General features: G+C 35.6%; 1 protein-coding gene across 2 annotated transcripts in view; it reads right to left on the bottom strand.

Moving 5' to 3' along the window:
* pik3r5 (phosphoinositide-3-kinase, regulatory subunit 5) overlaps positions 1-19,900 on the bottom strand; it is a 29,801-nt gene extending 9,901 nt beyond the window's left edge. The window contains exons 1-8 of one of the 2 annotated variants that reach the window (XM_051897245.1): positions 19,653-19,900; positions 8,784-8,894; positions 6,406-6,506; positions 4,097-4,165; positions 3,116-3,254; positions 2,702-2,771; positions 1,326-1,500; positions 721-889 (exon numbers count right to left, since the gene is read on the bottom strand). In XM_051897245.1, coding sequence (XP_051753205.1) covers positions 721-889; positions 1,326-1,500; positions 2,702-2,771; positions 3,116-3,254; positions 4,097-4,165; positions 6,406-6,506; positions 8,784-8,883 — 823 coding nt within the window. In that variant the 5' untranslated portion in view covers positions 8,884-8,894; positions 19,653-19,900. Of the gene's footprint in view, positions 1-720; positions 890-1,325; positions 1,501-2,701; positions 2,772-3,115; positions 3,255-4,096; positions 4,166-6,405; positions 6,507-8,783; positions 8,895-10,668; positions 10,798-19,652 lie in introns of those variants that run through there. The other variant, XM_051897244.1, reaches the window with a different exon arrangement.
* Between the last annotated feature and the right edge of the window lie 287 nt (positions 19,901-20,187).

Below are 20,187 nucleotides of genomic sequence, written 5' to 3'. Positions count from 1 at the left end.
GAGAGTTTGCTATAACAGTTTCCATTCTTCTAGGAAACATGGCTACAGGGATTTGATCCTATTCAATCAACAGAATGTAAGGTGATGGGTAATGGAGCCTGGTTTGCAGCTGAGGTTCCAATTCATCTCACAGGTGGTCAGTGGGATTGGTCTTTGAGCAAGCCAGTCAAGTTCTCCCCCATCATACCCTGTAAATCGCTTTAATATGGTCATTCTGAAACAGAAAAGGCCCTATTCTGCTAAAATGTTTGTTGAGATGTTGGCTGAAATAGCCACATGCTTTAAATAGAAGGTGTCCATATACTTTGGCCAGACAGTCTATATGCAGCATAATCCATGCGTATATGTACAGTATCTTATACTTCATTCAAATGAAGTATAAGAAGCATCATTTATATTATTGATAGCTAGTGAATATGAATAGTAGTTGATAGGTATAATGAAAGCATTTAAATTAGGATTATGTTAATGTAACTAAATTTAAATAATTCTTAGACTGGGGCCACATGGAAGTTTGAAAGCGCCCTAGCGGGCCCCGTCCCCTGGTTGAGAACCACTGATTTAGAAAGTGAAATGGAATTTTAAAAAAAATGTAAGATTTCATAATACTCATGTTCAATTAGTATTGGGTTGGACTCAAGTCTGGTAGCAATTCAAAGCACATTTCTTTGTCTTTTTAGGGTTTGTGAGGTGGACTAGAAGTAGGAAGTGAGACTGTACCATCTGACATCGTGCCATTGGTGGCTGGTATGCCAAGTTTTTCTCGCAGTGCCTCCAGGCCACCCTTTACATGTTCCCGAGCTTTAGCTATATCCGTCATGGCCGCTGCAGACTCTAGAAAGTCACTCACTGAGGACAGAATCTGTGCCAACTCATCATCACCAAGGCACTGAAAAGGAACCAACTTAGTCATATATCCTCTTATGTAGTTGCAAGTCATTTAAAGTCAGCATTTGATGAATGTTTAACTGTGTTTCAAATGAAGTCTCCCCTGATTCTAACTGCCAAGTAATCTCACATAAATTTCACCAAAATTTTGTTTTGCAAGCAAAACTATTATAACAAGCTTCACCCCTACATTACTCCCACTCATTCCGTCTATTTTATCTCCATTAGCCACCCACCAACCCACATATGAGTCATCTGGTCACAAATCCAGTTATCAACCCCCTCCCCCCATTAGATCACACACTTCCTGACTCCTACGAAGTGATACGCCTACACTTCACACAAACGTCATAATCTGTTGCACACATTCACTATGTATCAACTCAAGTCTTTTGGAGCCCATTAAAACAGGAAACATCTTGTCAGGTGTTGTGTACCTGTAGAGCACTGCTGATGGTCTGTAGTGGATATTTAGTTCCGAGCACTGCCTGGAAGCTGTGTTTAATGAGTGTAACGCTACTCTCTCTCTGTGAGACCTCCGCTCCACTGAGCTGCTCCGCCACAGACAGGAACTCAGCAGGAACCTCAGCCGGGTTCATCAACAACACCGTACTGCAACAGAGAAAACATCACAAAACATCACTGTAGTGAAGCAGAAACACTGAGAAAACATCTCATTAGTGTCCACAGAACAGCTTTATAATCGTTATTTTCGAGCATATTTGGTTTGAGTATAACAACAACAACAACGTAACCCACCTGTAATTTACAAGTAATTCTGAACACCTTAATTAGGTTGTGTTTGTTTAGGATTTTGAGCTAAACTCATCTAGACACCCTTGCTCTAGCTACACTACCATTCATTTTGAATATGATATGATTTTTTTAAATGTTTTTGAAAGAAGCCTCTTATACTCACCGAGGCTGCATTTATTTGATCAAAAAGACAGTAAAACTGTAATACTGTAAAATATTACTAGTGGGTTATGGAGAAGAAATAGATGGATTGAGTGGAAGTGAATGGGAAAAGCTTGTAATAATAGTTTTGTTTGCGAAAGGTGAAATTCACTTTATGTAAGATTACAGTAAAATATAATTACAATTTAAAATAACTGTTTTCTATTTTAATATGATAAATGATGGCAAAGCTGATGTTTTCAGCAGCCATTACTCCGGTCTTCAGTGTCACATGATCCTTCATAAATCATTCAAATATGCTGATTTGGTGCTCAAGAAACACTAATTTATCAATGTTGACAAGAGTTGTGCTGTAACGATGTAAAAGTTTTTACTGTTACCTTTGATCAATTTAATGTATCCTTTTTAAATAAAAGTATACATTTCTTATGTACATTTCAAGTATACATAATAATTATATATATATATATATATATATATATATATCTCTCTCATGGTATTTACATGGCACTTCAAAGAAAAAAGAAAAAGAAAAAAGAAACATGGTATTACCATGTTGCCCTGTCCAAAAAACATGGTAGTACCAAGGTACGTTTTTGTCAATTAACACATAAAGAGATTTCGCACAGATTTCTGATTACTAGTTTAATAGTCTAATCAAAAAGTAACCTTAATTGTCAACTTATAACAAATCTTACTGTTAGCTGGGCAAATCTTTGTGATATTGTGGCCAATGACATAATGACATGCTAAAACATACTTATAATAAGACAATTAAATTCTGAATATCCATGAAATGACACAGGAAGCGAGAGGTGAAGACTGCAACCACAAAAGGGCTGAGCAATAACTGACACAACAGGATTTCCTCCTGCTTCTGTGGAAACATACTCACATGATCTTAGAACGCTGAGTGGAGATGGCAAGGCCTTGTTCCTCTCTTACCAGTCTGTGGTATGAAATTCCTGATACAAGCAAACGCACACAAGAACACATTACTTCATCGGATTTTAACATTATGTAACAAATCAAAATCTTAGTGAAAGCACTGACGTTAGGGTGTGCGTTAAGTAATCTTTAAGGTACTACTAGTGCTCTTAAAACAGATAAACAAGTGTTGCACTTGTTCTGAAAATAATTGCAATGCTCCTTGAAACCACTGAGGGGCAGTATGTCACTGCACTTTTGATTAAAACAATGAATTAGCAAATTAGAACAAGGTTAACTAGCTGGTCCTTACTAAGGCAGTCAGTTGCCTGATGGTGATTAATAAAAGTTTATCTTTTGTGAATAAATGCCAATGTGCTACCTGGAGCTCTAAGCTCTTGATTTAAGGTGGAGAGCAGGTTACGACACACACTGCAGTAGGGTTCAGGCCACGCTAGGAAGCTATGAAACACTTCACAAGCTTCTGTCAGAATCTCTCCATTAGATGGACAAAGAGGCATCTGCAAAGAGAAAACAGACACTTATGTGATTTCATTAACATCAGCTTCAGGGTAAATGAAATAAAGCCCAAACTGAGAGACTTAAAGCAATTTTTGTAACAAAGTATCTGAGTGAAAATGCTGCTTCTTTTAATTTTTCTAATTTAATACTAAATATTGCACTATAAATCACATTATAAGCAGAAAATATTTGAATGAAAAGCTAAAAAATAAACATGAATTTCATATTATTTGAATAGTTATGCAAAACTGAATAATAAATATTTCTTCTGCATTGTTTCTTTTTTATATATTTTTCAAACTCTTAAAATTGTTTATTTCAAGGTTTTAATAACAAAAATTAAGATAATTTCACACAAATTTATTACTATATATATATATATATATATATATATATATATATATAAAAATTACTATTATATTATATATAATAAAAATTACTTAATACAGTTATGACAATAATATTAGGGACAGTTCTAGAAGAGGTGTTTTTTTTTTAAGTCACTGTATGTATGAATTGCTTTTTAATGTATTTTTTTTTATATTAGATGCAGACAAAAAGATTGTGTCATCGACTCATATGTGTATAAATTATTTGTGTGAATTAACACTGAGAAGTCCATTTACAATATGTTAATAGGCCCACCCAAAAAGCAAATCTATATCTATATCCCTGTCAGGGACATAAGCTCAACTGAAACCCAGTGAGGAAATTACAAAGAACACACAAACAAATTCTACAAAACAGAAGTAAAATTAGATATGTAATTCTTAGTTTCAGATTATAAGGACTTTGGTAAATTTGTTCTAGAATTATCAACCCAGTGTTCATGACACTTTACCTGCAGGAGTGTGGACTCAAACATGAGAGCCAAGGGGGCCACAAGCTCGTAATGACACTCCTGTTGAACCTAAAACAGGAGAGAAAGATATACAGCATTACCACCTTTACATACCACCAACAGACAAACTTACATTGTATTCTTGATCACATCTAAAATAAATGTAAATAAATACATTTTTGCTTAAAAGGTACGCTATGCAACTTTTGGCCCTGTTGCGGTTAAAAAAAACAGAAGAACATTGTTTTGGTTGTGCTTCGGCTCTGCATGACTGTGCGGATGAATATTACCCTTCACAATAGATAATACTTTACAATGAACTCTGTTATGGCTCGTTTTCATCGAGCGGTATGGTTCAGTTCAGTACAATACTGTACGATTTGGGCTGGTAAACCCTGATCCGGCTTGCGTTTCCACCGCCAACAGTACCCTTACTTGATAGGTGTGGTGCATGCCGGAAAGTAGCAATCAACGTCATACTCGCGTGAAGAAGAAAGTGACAGTAAACAACAATGGAAGACATACCACAGCTTTGTTTGAATAAAGGCTGAAGGCTGCAAAGAAAAACAGCCAAAAAATACACATTGCGTTACAACGGTATTGTCATTCACCTTTTAGCACGCTTAAGTGATGATTCTCTGTCAACCAATCAACGTTCTGCAGTGAGTCCACCCTTTTGGTACCGGTACTATTGTGCTAGGTACCTCAACGGAAGGTTCCCAAAAAAGTGGTACTGTACAGTTCGGAATTAGGGTACCATTCACAACTTCTGACAATGGAAACGCCAAAAATTACGTACCGTCCTGAAATGTACTGAACCGTACTGCTCGGTGGAAACAAGCCATTAGAGAGCTATAGCAATTTATCTGTTCAATAAAATACCTTACTCACACGTTGAGTAATAAAAACGTCATACTCTTGCTCTTACAACATTTCAAATTCCTCAGTTCTAGGCATATCCGAAAAGCCAAGCCAATGTTGATTCTTGTTTTATTACGAGCTGTCGCGAACTCTTTTGCCAACAGACTCTCCTCTCTTCTTCTTTTTTTTTTTGGGTGATTCCCCGGAGGTTTGAGATTTAACTGCTCTATTTAGGGTAATCAGACGTCCTGTTTTTCTCGGGACAGTCCCGTATTTCAGCTCTATTTTTAGTGTCCCGACTTATTATTACAAAATAATGTTTTGTCACGCATTTCTTCTTTCCTAAATTGTCTTTGCTAGGTAATCATATGAAAGCGAGTATCAGTCTTCTGTCATGCGAGAATAGCCTAATTAAAGGTAACCAATCTCGTCATAGTATATTATGAAGAACAAAATTACAATCCAATCACAATTTGTTATCGATTAACTTGCATTTCGTGATGGCAGGATATTAGAGAGCGTGGAGATGTCAGACGAGAAGATGTCAAAGAAGCATACATTAACATTAAACAAGAAACTTCAAAAAGAGTTTATCAAGATATTATGCACAGCAAGTTGTGAAAAAAAAAAAAAACTCAATGCGGTATCGAGCTCACACCAGAAGCACCCTCTCAGACAGTGAGCAATCCCGATTCAGTTCTCTTTGCGCCTGCATGGTCAAATACAGACACAGTTGTCAAAATGCCCATCATGTGGAGTATCTCACGTAAATACAGTCGATTATGACTTAAGATGTTATGGCTTAAGTGAACGTATACAGCTTGGTGAAAACCAGATAGACCTATGTGTCAGTAAATTCTATTATTCGGTTTTAAAGGGACAGCAGCCTAAAATACCTGTGTCATTAATTTTAATCAAACAACAAAGTATGTTAAATAAATGTATATATGTTAGCCTATCTATATCAACCTTTCTATGCCACTCCCACAATATACACACACATCAAAAGTAGCCGGAGCAACTTTTCTCTATTAACAGATTTGATGAGACATGTACAGAAGAGTGATGCACGTACGTAAAAACCATCCTGGTCTAAAATATAAACACTTATAATAGGCTTACCACAGTGAATCAGTCTAAGACAGAGACAGGGTAAGAAAGAAGGACTGCTGATGTATTGACTAATTATTTAAATTTTAATTTTGAACAAAAAAGTTACATAGTGTAGGCTACCTTTAATTTAATTATGAACAATGACAATTTCTTTGCATAGATTAGATCTAGATTTGATTACAATCTTATCTGTCACAGCCTGCAGAGCCCACAAGGGGGCATAGAGATGTACACTCAACACAGAGGACATAGACAGTACACAAACGTGACAGAAAAATCACCTCTATGCGGGTGTAGCATTCATTGTATTTAGCGGTGTCTATATGCGTACTCACCTCTCTGGCTTTTCTGAGAATTTGCTGCAGCAGAATGAGAAAATTATCTGGGTCTCTCTTTACCAGCTCTTCTAGACTCCAGCGGTTCATACACCAACCAGCTGCACAAACATACATAGACATACAAACATAAGAACCCGAAGTGCAAAACTGGCACAAATGCCAGATGATATTAGTAAACAAGTCCCCCATATGCATGTAACCACTGCACAACCCAAATATCACCAAAAGAGTCAAACACACATTAAAGGGCCAAGATCAATCAGAAAACACACATCAGACAGGGAATGACTGGTTAATTACACGATAGACTGAGTATTACCCTGAAATCTCCGCTATTTAGGGTCAACGGGTTCCCTGCGCTAAACAGTGATGTGGAGTTTTGGTTAGAATTCTGAGAAGAACATACTCACTGTGGTGTACAAATTGAGAGCAGCAGCATTAACAGATCATACTGGTTTAGTGACAGAACTGTGTGTAACCTCAAAACTACAGATATTTAGAACATGAACGTTGCTGAGCTGAGTACATAAAGCTTTCGTAAAGAGCTGCAGTGGCTGATACAAATTCTACTTTACTCGAAGGACAAATACATCTCAGCTTCCTGCCCAACTGAAGGTGTCAACTAATACATTTCCTTTACAACAGTCTCTGAGAATAACTTCTTTTCTCTAAATCTATCAACAGTGTTACACTATGCAGAATGTTTTACACAAACAACATTATCACAGCTATGTAACAAGCCATCTTTGAGGCAGTTTAGTTAAAAAATAGTGTTTTGTTGCTAATTAAATGCTAAAATCAGGTGTGGGTGGGCTGATGTAGACATATGCCTACTCAGATTGCATTTACACCCATCCAGTCACAGAATTCTATGGGTCAATGACAAATAAGAGTGTTCACGATTAAGAAAAACCTTTTCAAACGTACCAAATTCTTGTTTATGTCCTTGTATGTATGCTGGTTTCATATGGTTTTAAAAAACTTACTATCTTCAAGAAAAATTTTATTTGAATAAATCTAAAAATTACATATGTTTTAACCAACAAGTAAAACGTAATAGCATATTTTCCTAGACTTATCATAAAAGTGTCAATTTACATGGTATTTTAAAAGACTTTGACCTTGACACACAGTCAGGATCATCTGGATGGGTCCTCTGTCTATAATATTATTTCCTGTTTTGTTTCTGAATGTTGGCTGCATCACGTGACTTGTTGGTTGCACCACGATTTGATGGGGAAAAGTATAAATAAGCAATGGAGCGGTTATTTTCTATATATATATTTTAGTAACACTTTACAATAAGGTTCATTAGTTTACACTTATACAGCATTTATTAATCATTCTTTGTTAATGTTAATTTCAACATTTAATAATACATTATTAAAATCTTGTTAGCATTAGTTAATGCACTGTAAACTGACATGAACAAATATTGAACAACTGTATTTTCATTAAGTAACGTTAACGAAGGTTAGTAAAGTTACTTTGTTTATAAAGGTCTAATGAACCTTATTATAAAGTGTTACCAATATTTAAAAAAAAAAAAAAAAAAAAAATCAATATATGATTTTGCCCAACTGCTTAAAGGGATAGTTCACTCAAAAATGAAAATTCTGTCATTATTTACTCACCCTCAAGTTGTTCCAAACATGTATGAATTTCTTATTTCTGCTGAACACAAAAGAAGATATTTTTAAGAATATAGGCAACCAAACAGTTGATGGGCCCCATTTACTTCCATACTATGAAACGAAACAAAAAAAAAATTATGGATGTCAATGGGGCCCATCAACTGTTTAGTGACAAACATTCTTCAAAATATCTTCTTTTGTGTTCAACAGAAGAAAGAGATTCATACGGGTTTGGAACAATTTGAGGGTGAGTAAATGACAGAATTTTCATTTTTGGGTGAACTATCCCTTTAAGGGGGTTTTCTTTTTAATAATTCCATTCTTTTAGTGGGGCTTTTTTTTTTTCATTATAACATCAGGATAAGCCTATTCTTTGTACTTTATGCTCCCTGAAAAAAAATGAAAAACATGCCCAGAGGTGCATTTAAGTCACAATATGCATGTATTGATTTTTATGTATTTTTGAATAAATTACTAGGTGAAGTCATGTCGCGGAATTATTTGCATGAATCGACAATGAGAAGCCAATTTACAATTAGCTAACAGGCCACCGCAAATGCCAAATCCTGCCAATATCCCTGTCAGCAACATAAGCTCAACTGAACACCAATAAGGAAATTGAGGAAGGAAGAGCACACATATAAATTCTACAGCACAGAAGTAAAAAAAAAAAGAAATGAAAAACGTGATGTCAACCAAAAGCGACCCGTCAGCAGCAGAGAGTAAGTGGGGTGGCTTTACCGTTCCAGGATTGTGCCAGGCTTTCTGATGGCCGGAGTCCATCCAGGCATCTCTCCAGAGCGTGCTGGATCCGGTCCTCTGTGCACGAGGTGTGCTGCATCTTTACTGTTACTATAAAGAAACATAATAACTAAAGTCATATAAAGGAAGCTGTAAAACTCTACCTGTTTTTGAAATAGAGAAACAAAAGGCCACAGTACATGTGACCTCCTTCATCTGATATGTAAATACAATACCAAGAAAGTATTACATAATACAGTTGAGCAGCTTCCTTATATTTAAATGAATTTTGATTAGATCAGTCAAAGAAAAATGTTATACTTTTATGCTAGAGGTTTCAGTCAGCCTCTATATCCAATAACACAGCTTGTGTAACCTGAAAGAAGTAGCAGCATGTGTAATAAAATGTCTTTCATTCCAGATAATGATATCTGCATAGACAAACACCCGCACGCCAGCCTGTATCTTTTTCAGGGAAGTAAACACATGGCATCCTTTGCATGCCTGTAAATGATAATGAGGTTTAGGAAAATGTTCTACCCGGTGTGAGAGAATTTCAAGGGAACTATCGTGTTTAGGGATTATTACGGGGATTGCACAAGTGTCTACTGTTTGTTTTTCTTCCTGATAACATTTAAAGTTCCTGACATTTACTGCTAGAAGTATGGCACCTGCCATCTAAATAAACAACACTATGTAGCATGTTGTCTGGGAACAGACAACCACAGGGACTAGTTGCATAAACATAGGCGCTAAGTTAAGACTGTATGTTAAGAACTAGTCTGACCAACTAGCAATTAGTTATGGCTTTTACTTTTTGGATTCAAATTAGACCAATCTACCTTTTTTTGTAACACCTTAAAAATTATGACCAGTCTTGAGGAAAAAAAATTGTCTAACTTGTAAGACTAGTCTTAGCAGTTTATGCAACCGGTCACAGGATGATAAACAATGCTGAGTTCAAGAATAATAGAAAAACCTAGAAATACATAGATCATGCACATATTAAGTTGTGAACTCCAAATAGTCTTTTATGATAGAAAAACTTCTCCAATAGAGCTAAATAGCGGAGTGAAGTAATCACAAAATATTTCTCTGGTACCAGACTAATTTCCCTAAATGCAAAGAAGCGCATATTGTGGATTTTTTTTTTTTCCTTCCAATGAGTCAATGAAAGTTTGAAGTGCGCAATAACTAGTTCAGCTAAATGTTTAAACTTTAGCTGACATTAGCAGTTTTTAAAGTGCAGCTGTGAATGAGATATAGATGTAATCATTACAAATATTAAGCCAGTTTTAGGGGCTGTTCATACACAACGCGTTATTGCATTCCACTGCGCAGTTATTCCATTGTCTTTCTATGTAAACATGCTCTAGCTACACTCACGTTTTGGACTGTTGCGCTCGCGTAAAAACGAGCGCTTAAGTTAAACGTTTTAAAAAAACTTTAACTTTATTTTATTTTATTTAATACTCTACTTGCCTTATTCTCCTGTTTTTAACCGGAAAAAAATCGTTCTGTGAACGGCCTCTTAGAGGGTTGCTAATACATATTTTCTGTGGATAGTTTTTTACTATCTGTTTTGTTTGTTTGTTTACAAATTATGTTTTTTAGGTCATTAGGTTATATCAGTACGTCAATCTGAATGTAAGTGTGGTTCATTTTAGAATCCTGCTGTATTTTTACTTCAGAGCAAACTTCCCCACTGTCAAAACAAAAATCCCCAAAACCATGAAGCAAACATTCAAAGAGATATTAACTCTGAGTCATTGATCTCGAAGCCCAAACCACCAATATTATAGATGATAAACTATAGTAAAGCTTTTTGCTTCACTTAACTTCTTGTAAACACTTGTCTAACGCATACACAAAACTCATCACTCACCAAACATCATTCACGTTGCATTAACACGCTGAGCGCGAGGCCCATTGAACGTCATGCGTCATAAAGTGGATTTGCATAAACTGAGATGCTCACCGCACAATGTACTGTGCGGTGAGCTGTGTGCTTGTGATACAATCCATTTTACAAAGGAATCTATACGTCTAAAATAAATAACATTATGGAACAAATAACGAAAAGGAGATTATTTTAGAAAAGGCGTTATGATACATAATCGCAATGTTTGATTTATTTTGGTGGTTTGAATGATGGATAATATGTTTTATGAGTTGATGATTTAAATGAAGCTTTTCGAAAATGTAAACAAATCTAGGCTATATTTAAAACATTTAATAGGAATAGGCCTATATATATTTTTAAATATAATAGCTAATTACATTTTAATTTAAGGTTTAATAACTCCATATGCACAACTTCTAAAGGTCAATCACATATAGCATGGTGTATCAATTTCAGTGTATCAAAGAAAAGCAGAACAGTGCTGAAAATAGAATAAGATGATTTCCTATCTGATGTGAGGGGCTTTTTGTGATCTAATAAAACAGACAGGATGTAGATGTTTGTCCACGTAGCTGCATTAGGCAACAGCAATCCATATATATATATATATATATATATATATATATATTTCATTGTGGTCACTGAGGGGAAATTGCTGGTGTTAGCTCAAGACAAGAAAAATCAAAAGTTAATTCCAAAACCACACGTTGGTTTGTCAGTCATTAAGCAACTTAAGAAAACTTAAGAGAACTTAAGCACAGCAGGTTACCAGGATGAAAAATGAAACCTAAAGCAGTTAGTAATTGGTCTCTGATTTAAGGTTATCCTCAAACATATTGTTAATGTTACAAGTTACTTGTCAAGTCACTTGCTATCGAGCACAACAATGGCTTGTGAGTAAGGGAGTGGGAACAGCTTGATATAGCCTTAATGACCTTATGGAGCTCTAATATAGCCTTACCAGATTGCCTGGAAGGAACTAATTCATCACTGAACTTATGATTGCCATTTCCATTACAACAGGTGAACAAAAAGCTGGTTTGTGTTGCGAGATGGCCCAAACTTTGTTTGCATTTATATTTAATTGATTAATTTAACAGAAAGTTGCACCTTTATCAACAGGTGCCAGGTGCAAAATATTAAATTAAAACCCAAAAGTAAAATGTAAAATTTTTCTATCGTATAATTGTTGTCAATTATTTATATTTCTGCACAGAGACATAAAGTGCTGGTCATGTATGATAGGAATTGTTAAACTCACCCTGTTAAACCATTCCTGTTCTCACACACTGAAATTGAGTCTTGGATTCAAGTCTGGTCTCAAGTCCAAAAAAAAAAAAAAATCTCTTGATGTTGTTATACATTTGCATTAGTTTTTACTCAGCCTTGACTTAGACTCGACTAAGATGGACTAGACTAGATGGTTTGAGACGACGGGCTTCATTGCATTTTTGACTGCCAAAACTTTCAGCCTCTTATCAGTGGTTGTCAACCTTTTTGACTTAAAGACCCTCACTGTCAAAATATTCCCACTATATAGGCTAAGATACTATTTCTGCTGTAATTATGACAAAGCCGCTTGTTTTCAAGCTTTTTTTATTAACAGAAAGTGGTGGTATTGATTTATTAAATGATTTAACCATGATTCATTTTGTAATTCTAGAAGTTTCAAGAACTGTTTTCTATAAAAAGTTATTGAGGGGGAAATAAGAAATATTCAGATTTCAGTTGCATCTTTATTTGATCAGTTTTTAGCATTTTAATTCAGATTATATTAGTTATATTATTTATGATTAGTTATATTATTTTAATATATTATTAATCATTTATATATTTTTAAGTCATCCTGCAGCCCCTTTGTTAGATTGCTGAGGGCCTTGTTGAGAAGCACTTATCTAGATCATTTTTACATCATTGGTGGCATAATATTGATTGGTGTCATAATAAAGGATCAAACTGCTGCAAAACAAATGACCCGCAGCCGTCAGTCAGTCAAATGCCTGTAGCCCTTTGTTCATTTTGCAACCTCTGAAAATGTGGAAGTGACCTTGTTGACACGTAAAAGGATGTGTTCACATCCTCTTATGTGAGAGGATGATTTCATCTGGGCAACACAAACACAATCCCAGCAAACTTCCTATGTGAAGCAAAGAGACATTTGAGGTGCACAGACTATGAACAGAATGAGTGAAATGCAATGCTTGAAGCACTTTATCCTGAGTTAGCAATGGTGTATTCAAAATTTAGATGCCACTTTTTTGACCGTAAAAATAAGCATGAAATTCAGTTTTAGGCTTTTACCCAGCATTAAATGAGTGAACAAAACCACACAATACAATACCACATACAGCACAAATTTTACAGTATGTTCAGTATGAACACTGGACACCAAATTCCATATTTAAGATCAAACCTCAGCTATAAAACCTCCGATCCCAACAGCATGTCTGGTGAGATACTCTCTTCATCTCAGCTAATTCACTTTCCCACTGTGACCCAGCATGAAGGTTCATCTCAGCTCCTTCTCCTGATCATATTTTCAACAGCCCTGTACAGGAAGGTTGCTCCCGAGCTTTGCCAAGGAAACAGGTGTTGCTCCATTGTTGTGGTGCGATCGGCCGCTGTGATAGACTCCCACACCGTGAGGGGGTCGACGCTCATTGTGTGGAGTCTCTGATTGATGGGGACCAATATCCCCATGCGCCTTCTCATGTGAGCCCAGAGTCCTCTCATCCACATCCCACCCTCCCACAACAATAAGGCCAAACTCCCCCTGCCGTGATCGTTTTAGGAAATAACAGCAGTCGAACAATGGTGACAACATTCAACGGTAAGTGCTTCCTTTTTATATGCTGCCGCCGACACAGTGGCCCAGTTAAGCAGATACAGTAGGATGCAGGGGATCTATCATAGAGCAATATTTACCAGAACCAGGATGCTGATTTTCTCCTGTCTAGGCGGAAATGAGGAACTCTATTCTTTCCTTTTTAGCCTCTATTGGTACCTGTGGGAACTTTACACTCACCTCAGTTTGAGAGTATTTTGTATAGAACAGTGAACTGTTGTATAAAACAAGGAAACAGGCAAATTTGTTATGAAAAAAAAAAAAAAAAAATCTTGATGCCAGAATTATTTGTAAATGATTTGTTAATTAGTGGTATATACACAGTATCTCACAGAAGTGAGTACACCCCTCACATTTTTGTAAATATTTTATTATATCTTTTCATGTGACAACACTGAAGAAATGACACTTTGCTACAATGTAAAGTAGTGAGTGTACAGCTTATATAACAGTGTAAATTTGCTGTCCCCTCAAAATAATTCAACACACAGCCATTAATGTCTAAACTGCTGGCCACAAAAGTGAGTACACCCCTAAGTGAAAATGTCCAAATTGGGCCCAAAGTGTCAATATTTTGTGTGGCCACCATTATTTTCCAGCACTGCCTTAACCCCCTTGGGCATAGAGTTCACCAGAGTTTCAGGATGACCCGTTTGAGGATGTCCCACAGATGCTCAATAGGGTTTAGGTACCCTCAGCTTCTTTAGGAAGGCAGTGGTCGTCTTGGAGGTGTGTTTGGGGTCGTTATCATGTTGGAATACTGCCCTGCAGCCCAGTCTCCGAAGGGAGGGGATCATGCTCTGTTGGCATTCATGGTTCCCTCAATGAACTGTAGCTCCCCAGTGCCGGCAGCACTCATGCAGCCCCAGACCATGACACTCCCACCACCATGCTTGACTGTAGGCAAGACACACTTGTCTTTGTACTCCTCACCTGGTTGCCGCCACACACACTTGACACCATCTGAACCAAATAAGTTTATCCTGGTCTCATCAGACCACAGGACATGGTTCCAGTAATCCATGTCTGCTTGTCTTCAGCAAACTGTTTGCGGGCTTTCTTGTGCATCATCTTTAGAAGAGGCTTCCTTCTGGGACAACAGCCATGCAGACCAATTTGATGCAGTGTGCTGCGTATGGTCTGAGCACTGACAGGCTGACCCCCCACCCCTTTAACCTCTGGCAGCACTCATACGTCTATTTCCCAAACACAACCTCTGGATATGACGCTGAAGCACGTGCACTCAACTTCTCTGGTCGACCATGGCGAGGCCTGTTCTGAGTGGAACCTGTCCTGTTAAGCCGCTGTATGGTCTTGGCCACCGTGCTGCAGCTCAGTTTCAGGGTCTTGGCAATCTTCTTGTAGTCTATGCCATCTTTATGTAGAGAAACAGTTCTTTTTTTCAGATCCTCAGAGAGTTCTTTGCCATGAGGTGCCATGTTGAACTTCCAGCAACCAGTATGAGTGAGTGAGAGCAATAACACCAAATTTAACACACCTGCTCCCCATTCACACCTGAGACCTTGTAACACTAATGAGTCACATGACACCGGGGAGAGATGATGGCTAATTGGGCCCAATTTGGACATTTTCACTTAGGGGTGTACTCACTTTGGTGGCCAGCTATTTAGACATTAATGGCTGTGTGTTGAGTTATTTTGAGGGGACAGCAAATTTACACTGTTATACAAGCTGTACACTCACTACTTTACATTGTAGCAAAATGTCATTTCTTCAGTGTTGTCACATGAAAAGATATAATAAAATATTTATAAAAATGTGAGGGGTGTACTCACTTCTGTGAGATACTGTATATATATATATATATATATATATATATATTTTTTTTTAAATATTTATTTTATTTTATTTTATTTTTATTTTTTCATTTTTGCTGCTTTGCATATGCAATTTGAAATTTTTTATACATTTTGTACAGTAGTGGCCAAAAGTGATGTACGGAGAGCATTATTTTGGGGATTTGTTTTTAATGACCCTACAAGTTTGATGAAACCATCAAAATTTGAGGAAAATATTGTATATATATTTTTTTAAATATAAGGGAAGAACAAAACACTAAACTTGGTTAAGGTATTTATCTGACAAAATTATTTGGCAAAAAAAAAAAAAAAAAAAATGGGTAAATTACAGCAACAGGTTTTATTTTCTATGAAAAAATACAGAGAAAAAGCTCACAGAAAAAAAGGATACACTGACTACAGCATAATCAGTTATTAATATTTTGTTGGTTTTTGTTGGTTTTTAAGTGTTCATAATTTCTTTTTATGACAGCCTGGCTAAAAATTATGTTTGCACAATCTGACATATTTCAATGTGTTATCACAAATAAAAAAAATGGACTCCAAGGACAACTGCAAGTGCAATATGCTTACAAAATCTTTAACAAATTTATAATAATTCGAATAAAGGGTAAAGATGTCAATTTTCCTATGCCGGACATCACTTTATGGCACTGCAGTAGGTTTCATATCATTTTTTCAATATTACATATTATGTATATATGTGTGTGTGTGTGTATATATATATATATATATATATAAATGTAATTATTATTTATTACATATGGTGAAAAACTTTAGAAAGATCTGAATACCTATTTGTTCCTATGGATGTTCTTGTTTATCAAATAAAAAAAATATGGACTTCCCCATATTGTGAAATTTACAAGTGCCCATGTAAAGATGTAATACTGTAGTCTACATATTGTGAATCTGCGCACTATTAGTGTTCTGAATCCCGTTTGCTTGAACAGAATTTCTGTGTTCTGAGTTCATTTTATCATGAATAACTGATATGTTTCAGTCATAAGCATGTTAAGTATTTGTTATATGATGCGGATAAATAATTGTGTCAGTTGAATATAAAAATGTAGAATAAATAAAGCACATTCTATATTAGGAAAGCATCACTTTTTGTCCATGCCAGGTGTACAAGTTCACAGGTAAAAACAGTGAGGAATATGAAATTGATAGAAACGATATGAACCCTGCTGTCATACAAACAGGAAGAGGTTTAACACAAAACAACTTTAGTGTGTCTTTCATGTCAGACATAACCAACGCCTTATACTGATTGCAAAGAGTTACTTTCACTTCAAATTATGACTCAAACCTAACGAATTCTGAACATAGAGGACAAAACATGTTTTTATGGCAACCATTTACACAGACACAAGTATAATGTAAAAGTTGCATACTGTATATAATCGCTGTGCCTGAATATGGCTTTTGGGAATCTGTTTTAGAACTAAGACATTACAATACATTACACTATAAGTTTTCTACATGTTTTTGTTCAGTGACATTTTATGGGCTGACCTCAGTGTTTAAAAGCAATGATACACACACTGATGATCGTCACCACTGAAACCTTCATCCAGTTTCATTTCCACAGTCTCTATAGTTGCGCAATCTTTGGCCTTCCAGCAGACTTTAGATTAAAGGGTTAGTTCACCCAAAATTCTGTCATCGTTTAGCTGTTCCAAACCAGTGTGAATTTCTTTCTTCTGCTGAACACAAAAGAAGATATTTTGAAGAACCAAACAGTTGATGGGCCCCACTGACTTCCATAGTATTTTCTTTTCCTATACTATGGAAGTCAGTGGGGCCCATCAACTATTTGCTTATCCATATTCTTCAAAATATCTTCTATTGTGTTCTGCAGAAGAAAGAAATTCGTACAGTTGAGGGTCAGTAAATGATAACAGAATTTTAATTTTTGGGTGAACTATCCCTTTAACTTGAATTTAAGCTTGGCCAACGATCTGTTATTACATGACGAACCCGTTATTTTACTCAAGTGAATGTTTGTCACAAGCATTTACAACTTACAGTTGCATCAACTGCATGTGTGATGTTGCTTATTCATTTATTTTATTGTAGCACATTCTATTGTACTGTACTAAAATATTTACAAATATGCAAAATCCATTTATTTTTTAGCTGAAATTAACCAAACCCACCTTCTCATGGTTTAAACTGAACAGTAACATATTTTGATGTTCCTGTCTCTTAAGTTGCTGATGGACAAGCACATAAATGCCTAAAAAAAAAACTTCCTTATGTACGTATTATTAGAGTTTCTGTCGGATGCTGTTTATGCATGAAAAGGAGAAGTATCTCACTAGTTTAAAGCTGTTCTATCACATTTGCCCCTGTAGTCAACCAAAACACTAAAGGCCAGTTCTTGCAGAGTGACTATGAACTTTTTTGTTTCAGAGTGCTATGGTAGTAATGAAAATGAATATATCATTTGAATATTATAGACAGTATTAAATAGGAAACTAATTTGCAAGTAAAATGATTTCATGAGTAAAGTAAATATATATCTCATTTTCAGCTGCACATATAAATGTAAGATCCTTGACCTTAGAGGCTTATACGCCATCATTATTTGGAAACGTGTACATTACATCACATGAATGCATCAACTATTATGAATTCATCAGTGCATCAGTCATTAACAGAATCCAAAGCACATGAATCTACAGAGCTGGAATATCAGCTTGTTTGACTACATTTTACAACCAAACACACTATCACTTAGAATCCGCAGACTTCATAATGTGTGTGTGTGTGTGTGTGTGTGTGTATATATATATATATATATATATATATACACACACACACACACACACACACAGTCAAACCAAAAATTATTCAGACATTTTTTATATTTTTGAATATCAAAACTAGTGGGTGTAGGACACTATATTTCATTTATGTAAGTGAGGATAGCAAAATAAAGTAAACCGTGACATATTATACACCTGACCATGTTTTGCTTAAGTGTTATCTGACATTATTAAGATAAATTTTTTTTCTGACAGTTTAACTCTGAGATCTTGTCATATTTTATTACTATTTTTTTAAACTATAGTGAATAAACTGTATTAATGAATGTTCAAGGTGTCTGAATACATTTTGGTTTGACTGTATATATATATATATATATATATATATATATATATATATACACACACACACACACAGTCAAACCAAAAATTATTCAGACATTTTTGATATTTTTGAATATCAAAACTAGTGGGTGCAGGACACTATATTTCATTTATGTAAGTGAGGATGCAAAATAAAGTAAACTGTGACATATTATACCCAAAAATTCTTCATACAGTGGACTATTAGTAAAATTGATAAAAAATTATTCAGACACTTTGACCTGACCATGTTTTGCTTAAGTGTTATCTGACATTATTAAGATTATTTTTTTCTGACAGTTTAACTCTGAGATCTTGTCATATTTTATTACTATTTTTTTTTTTTAACTATAGTGAATAAACTGTATTAATGAATGAAATGTTCAAGGTGTCTGAATACATTTTGGTTTGACTGTGTGTGTATATATATATATATACACACACACACATACACACACAATTATTTTTATATTAAAAATATTTTTAAACATGTCATTCAATGTCATTATTATCTTAATGATTCTTCTGTGAGAACTAGAACAACTGCTGTACGTCTGCTGCTTGAACGTGATAAGATCACAAACTTAGCTGCTGTTTTTACATCTGACCGTTCGCCACAGAGGAAGACAGAAAGAAGTTATTTCTTTCCCCCGTGTGCTGCTATAGCATGTCTTTCAGTCATCTTTTAAAATATTGCTTTAAGCACTAAAACTCTGCCTTGTTTGAGTAATAGAATCATGTACAATAACATAACAGGACAGCAATGCTGTCATACCTATATGGCTGCATTATTGTATTGCATACAGGTAGATGAATATCATTTAACTAGACTACGATTCAAAACAGCTGTCTTGCATGCCTCACTGCACAGAATCAGTGAATAGTAAAGTTTCCATCTGACATCCTCAGCTATGAGTGTCCTCTGTCGTGAAGCGCGTTTAAAGGGTCTTGGATCATTGGGGGTCTTCAAGTGTAAACATTTTAGCTGGAACATGTAAAATGTGTTTCCCTTCTGATGCTAGCTAAAGTAAACCATGAGCAAGCTTGAATTCATCTGCACATCATGTCCACTGACTTGAAGTTATCCTGAGTTTTATTCTTTTCCCAGGCTAATGAGCTCAGATTGAACGATCATGATATGAGAATGCACTGCAGGAATCTTACCTGGAGTTGTTAGCCTCTTCCCATGATTTCTTTGCCTCTTATCGGTGTGCGGGGTGAGATGGAACCGGTGTCCTTGAAGCGTAATCCAGCACTTAAGATGAAAAGAGATGGAAATGTAACCACATCCTTCAGCATCAGCCTACATAGACTCTGAAACAATGGCAGCAACAACAGGAGCAGTCTTCAGCACGTCTGCAGAGCTTTACTGCCACTAAACAGGAACTCAGAGAGAGATGGTTCAGAAGAACTCAAAGAGGAAGACATGAGCTACATGTGTTCATGAGTGGGAGGAGGTTTAACTTATACACACGCAGCTTTGTTCTTTGATAGATGCCTTAGTTTTATTATGGCAATTTGTCATAAATGGTAAGCTGATCTTAGATATTACAGCTTTTTTTAAAAATACTGAACAATAATTTTAAACTGGCATGTAGATATGTTTAAAATGTTCTCAAACATACAGTTAAGAGTAGGCCTACCACATTATCAAAATCAAAATATATATTTTTTTAAATTTAACTTAATAAACGTAATT

This window comes from Ctenopharyngodon idella, chromosome 6 (genome assembly GCF_019924925.1).
Source record: "Ctenopharyngodon idella isolate HZGC_01 chromosome 6, HZGC01, whole genome shotgun sequence".
In the NCBI taxonomy this organism is placed as follows: Eukaryota; Metazoa; Chordata; class Actinopteri; order Cypriniformes; family Xenocyprididae; genus Ctenopharyngodon; species Ctenopharyngodon idella.
Note: the sequence above shows the minus strand (reverse complement) of the source record. Positions and strands in the feature narration are given on the sequence as shown.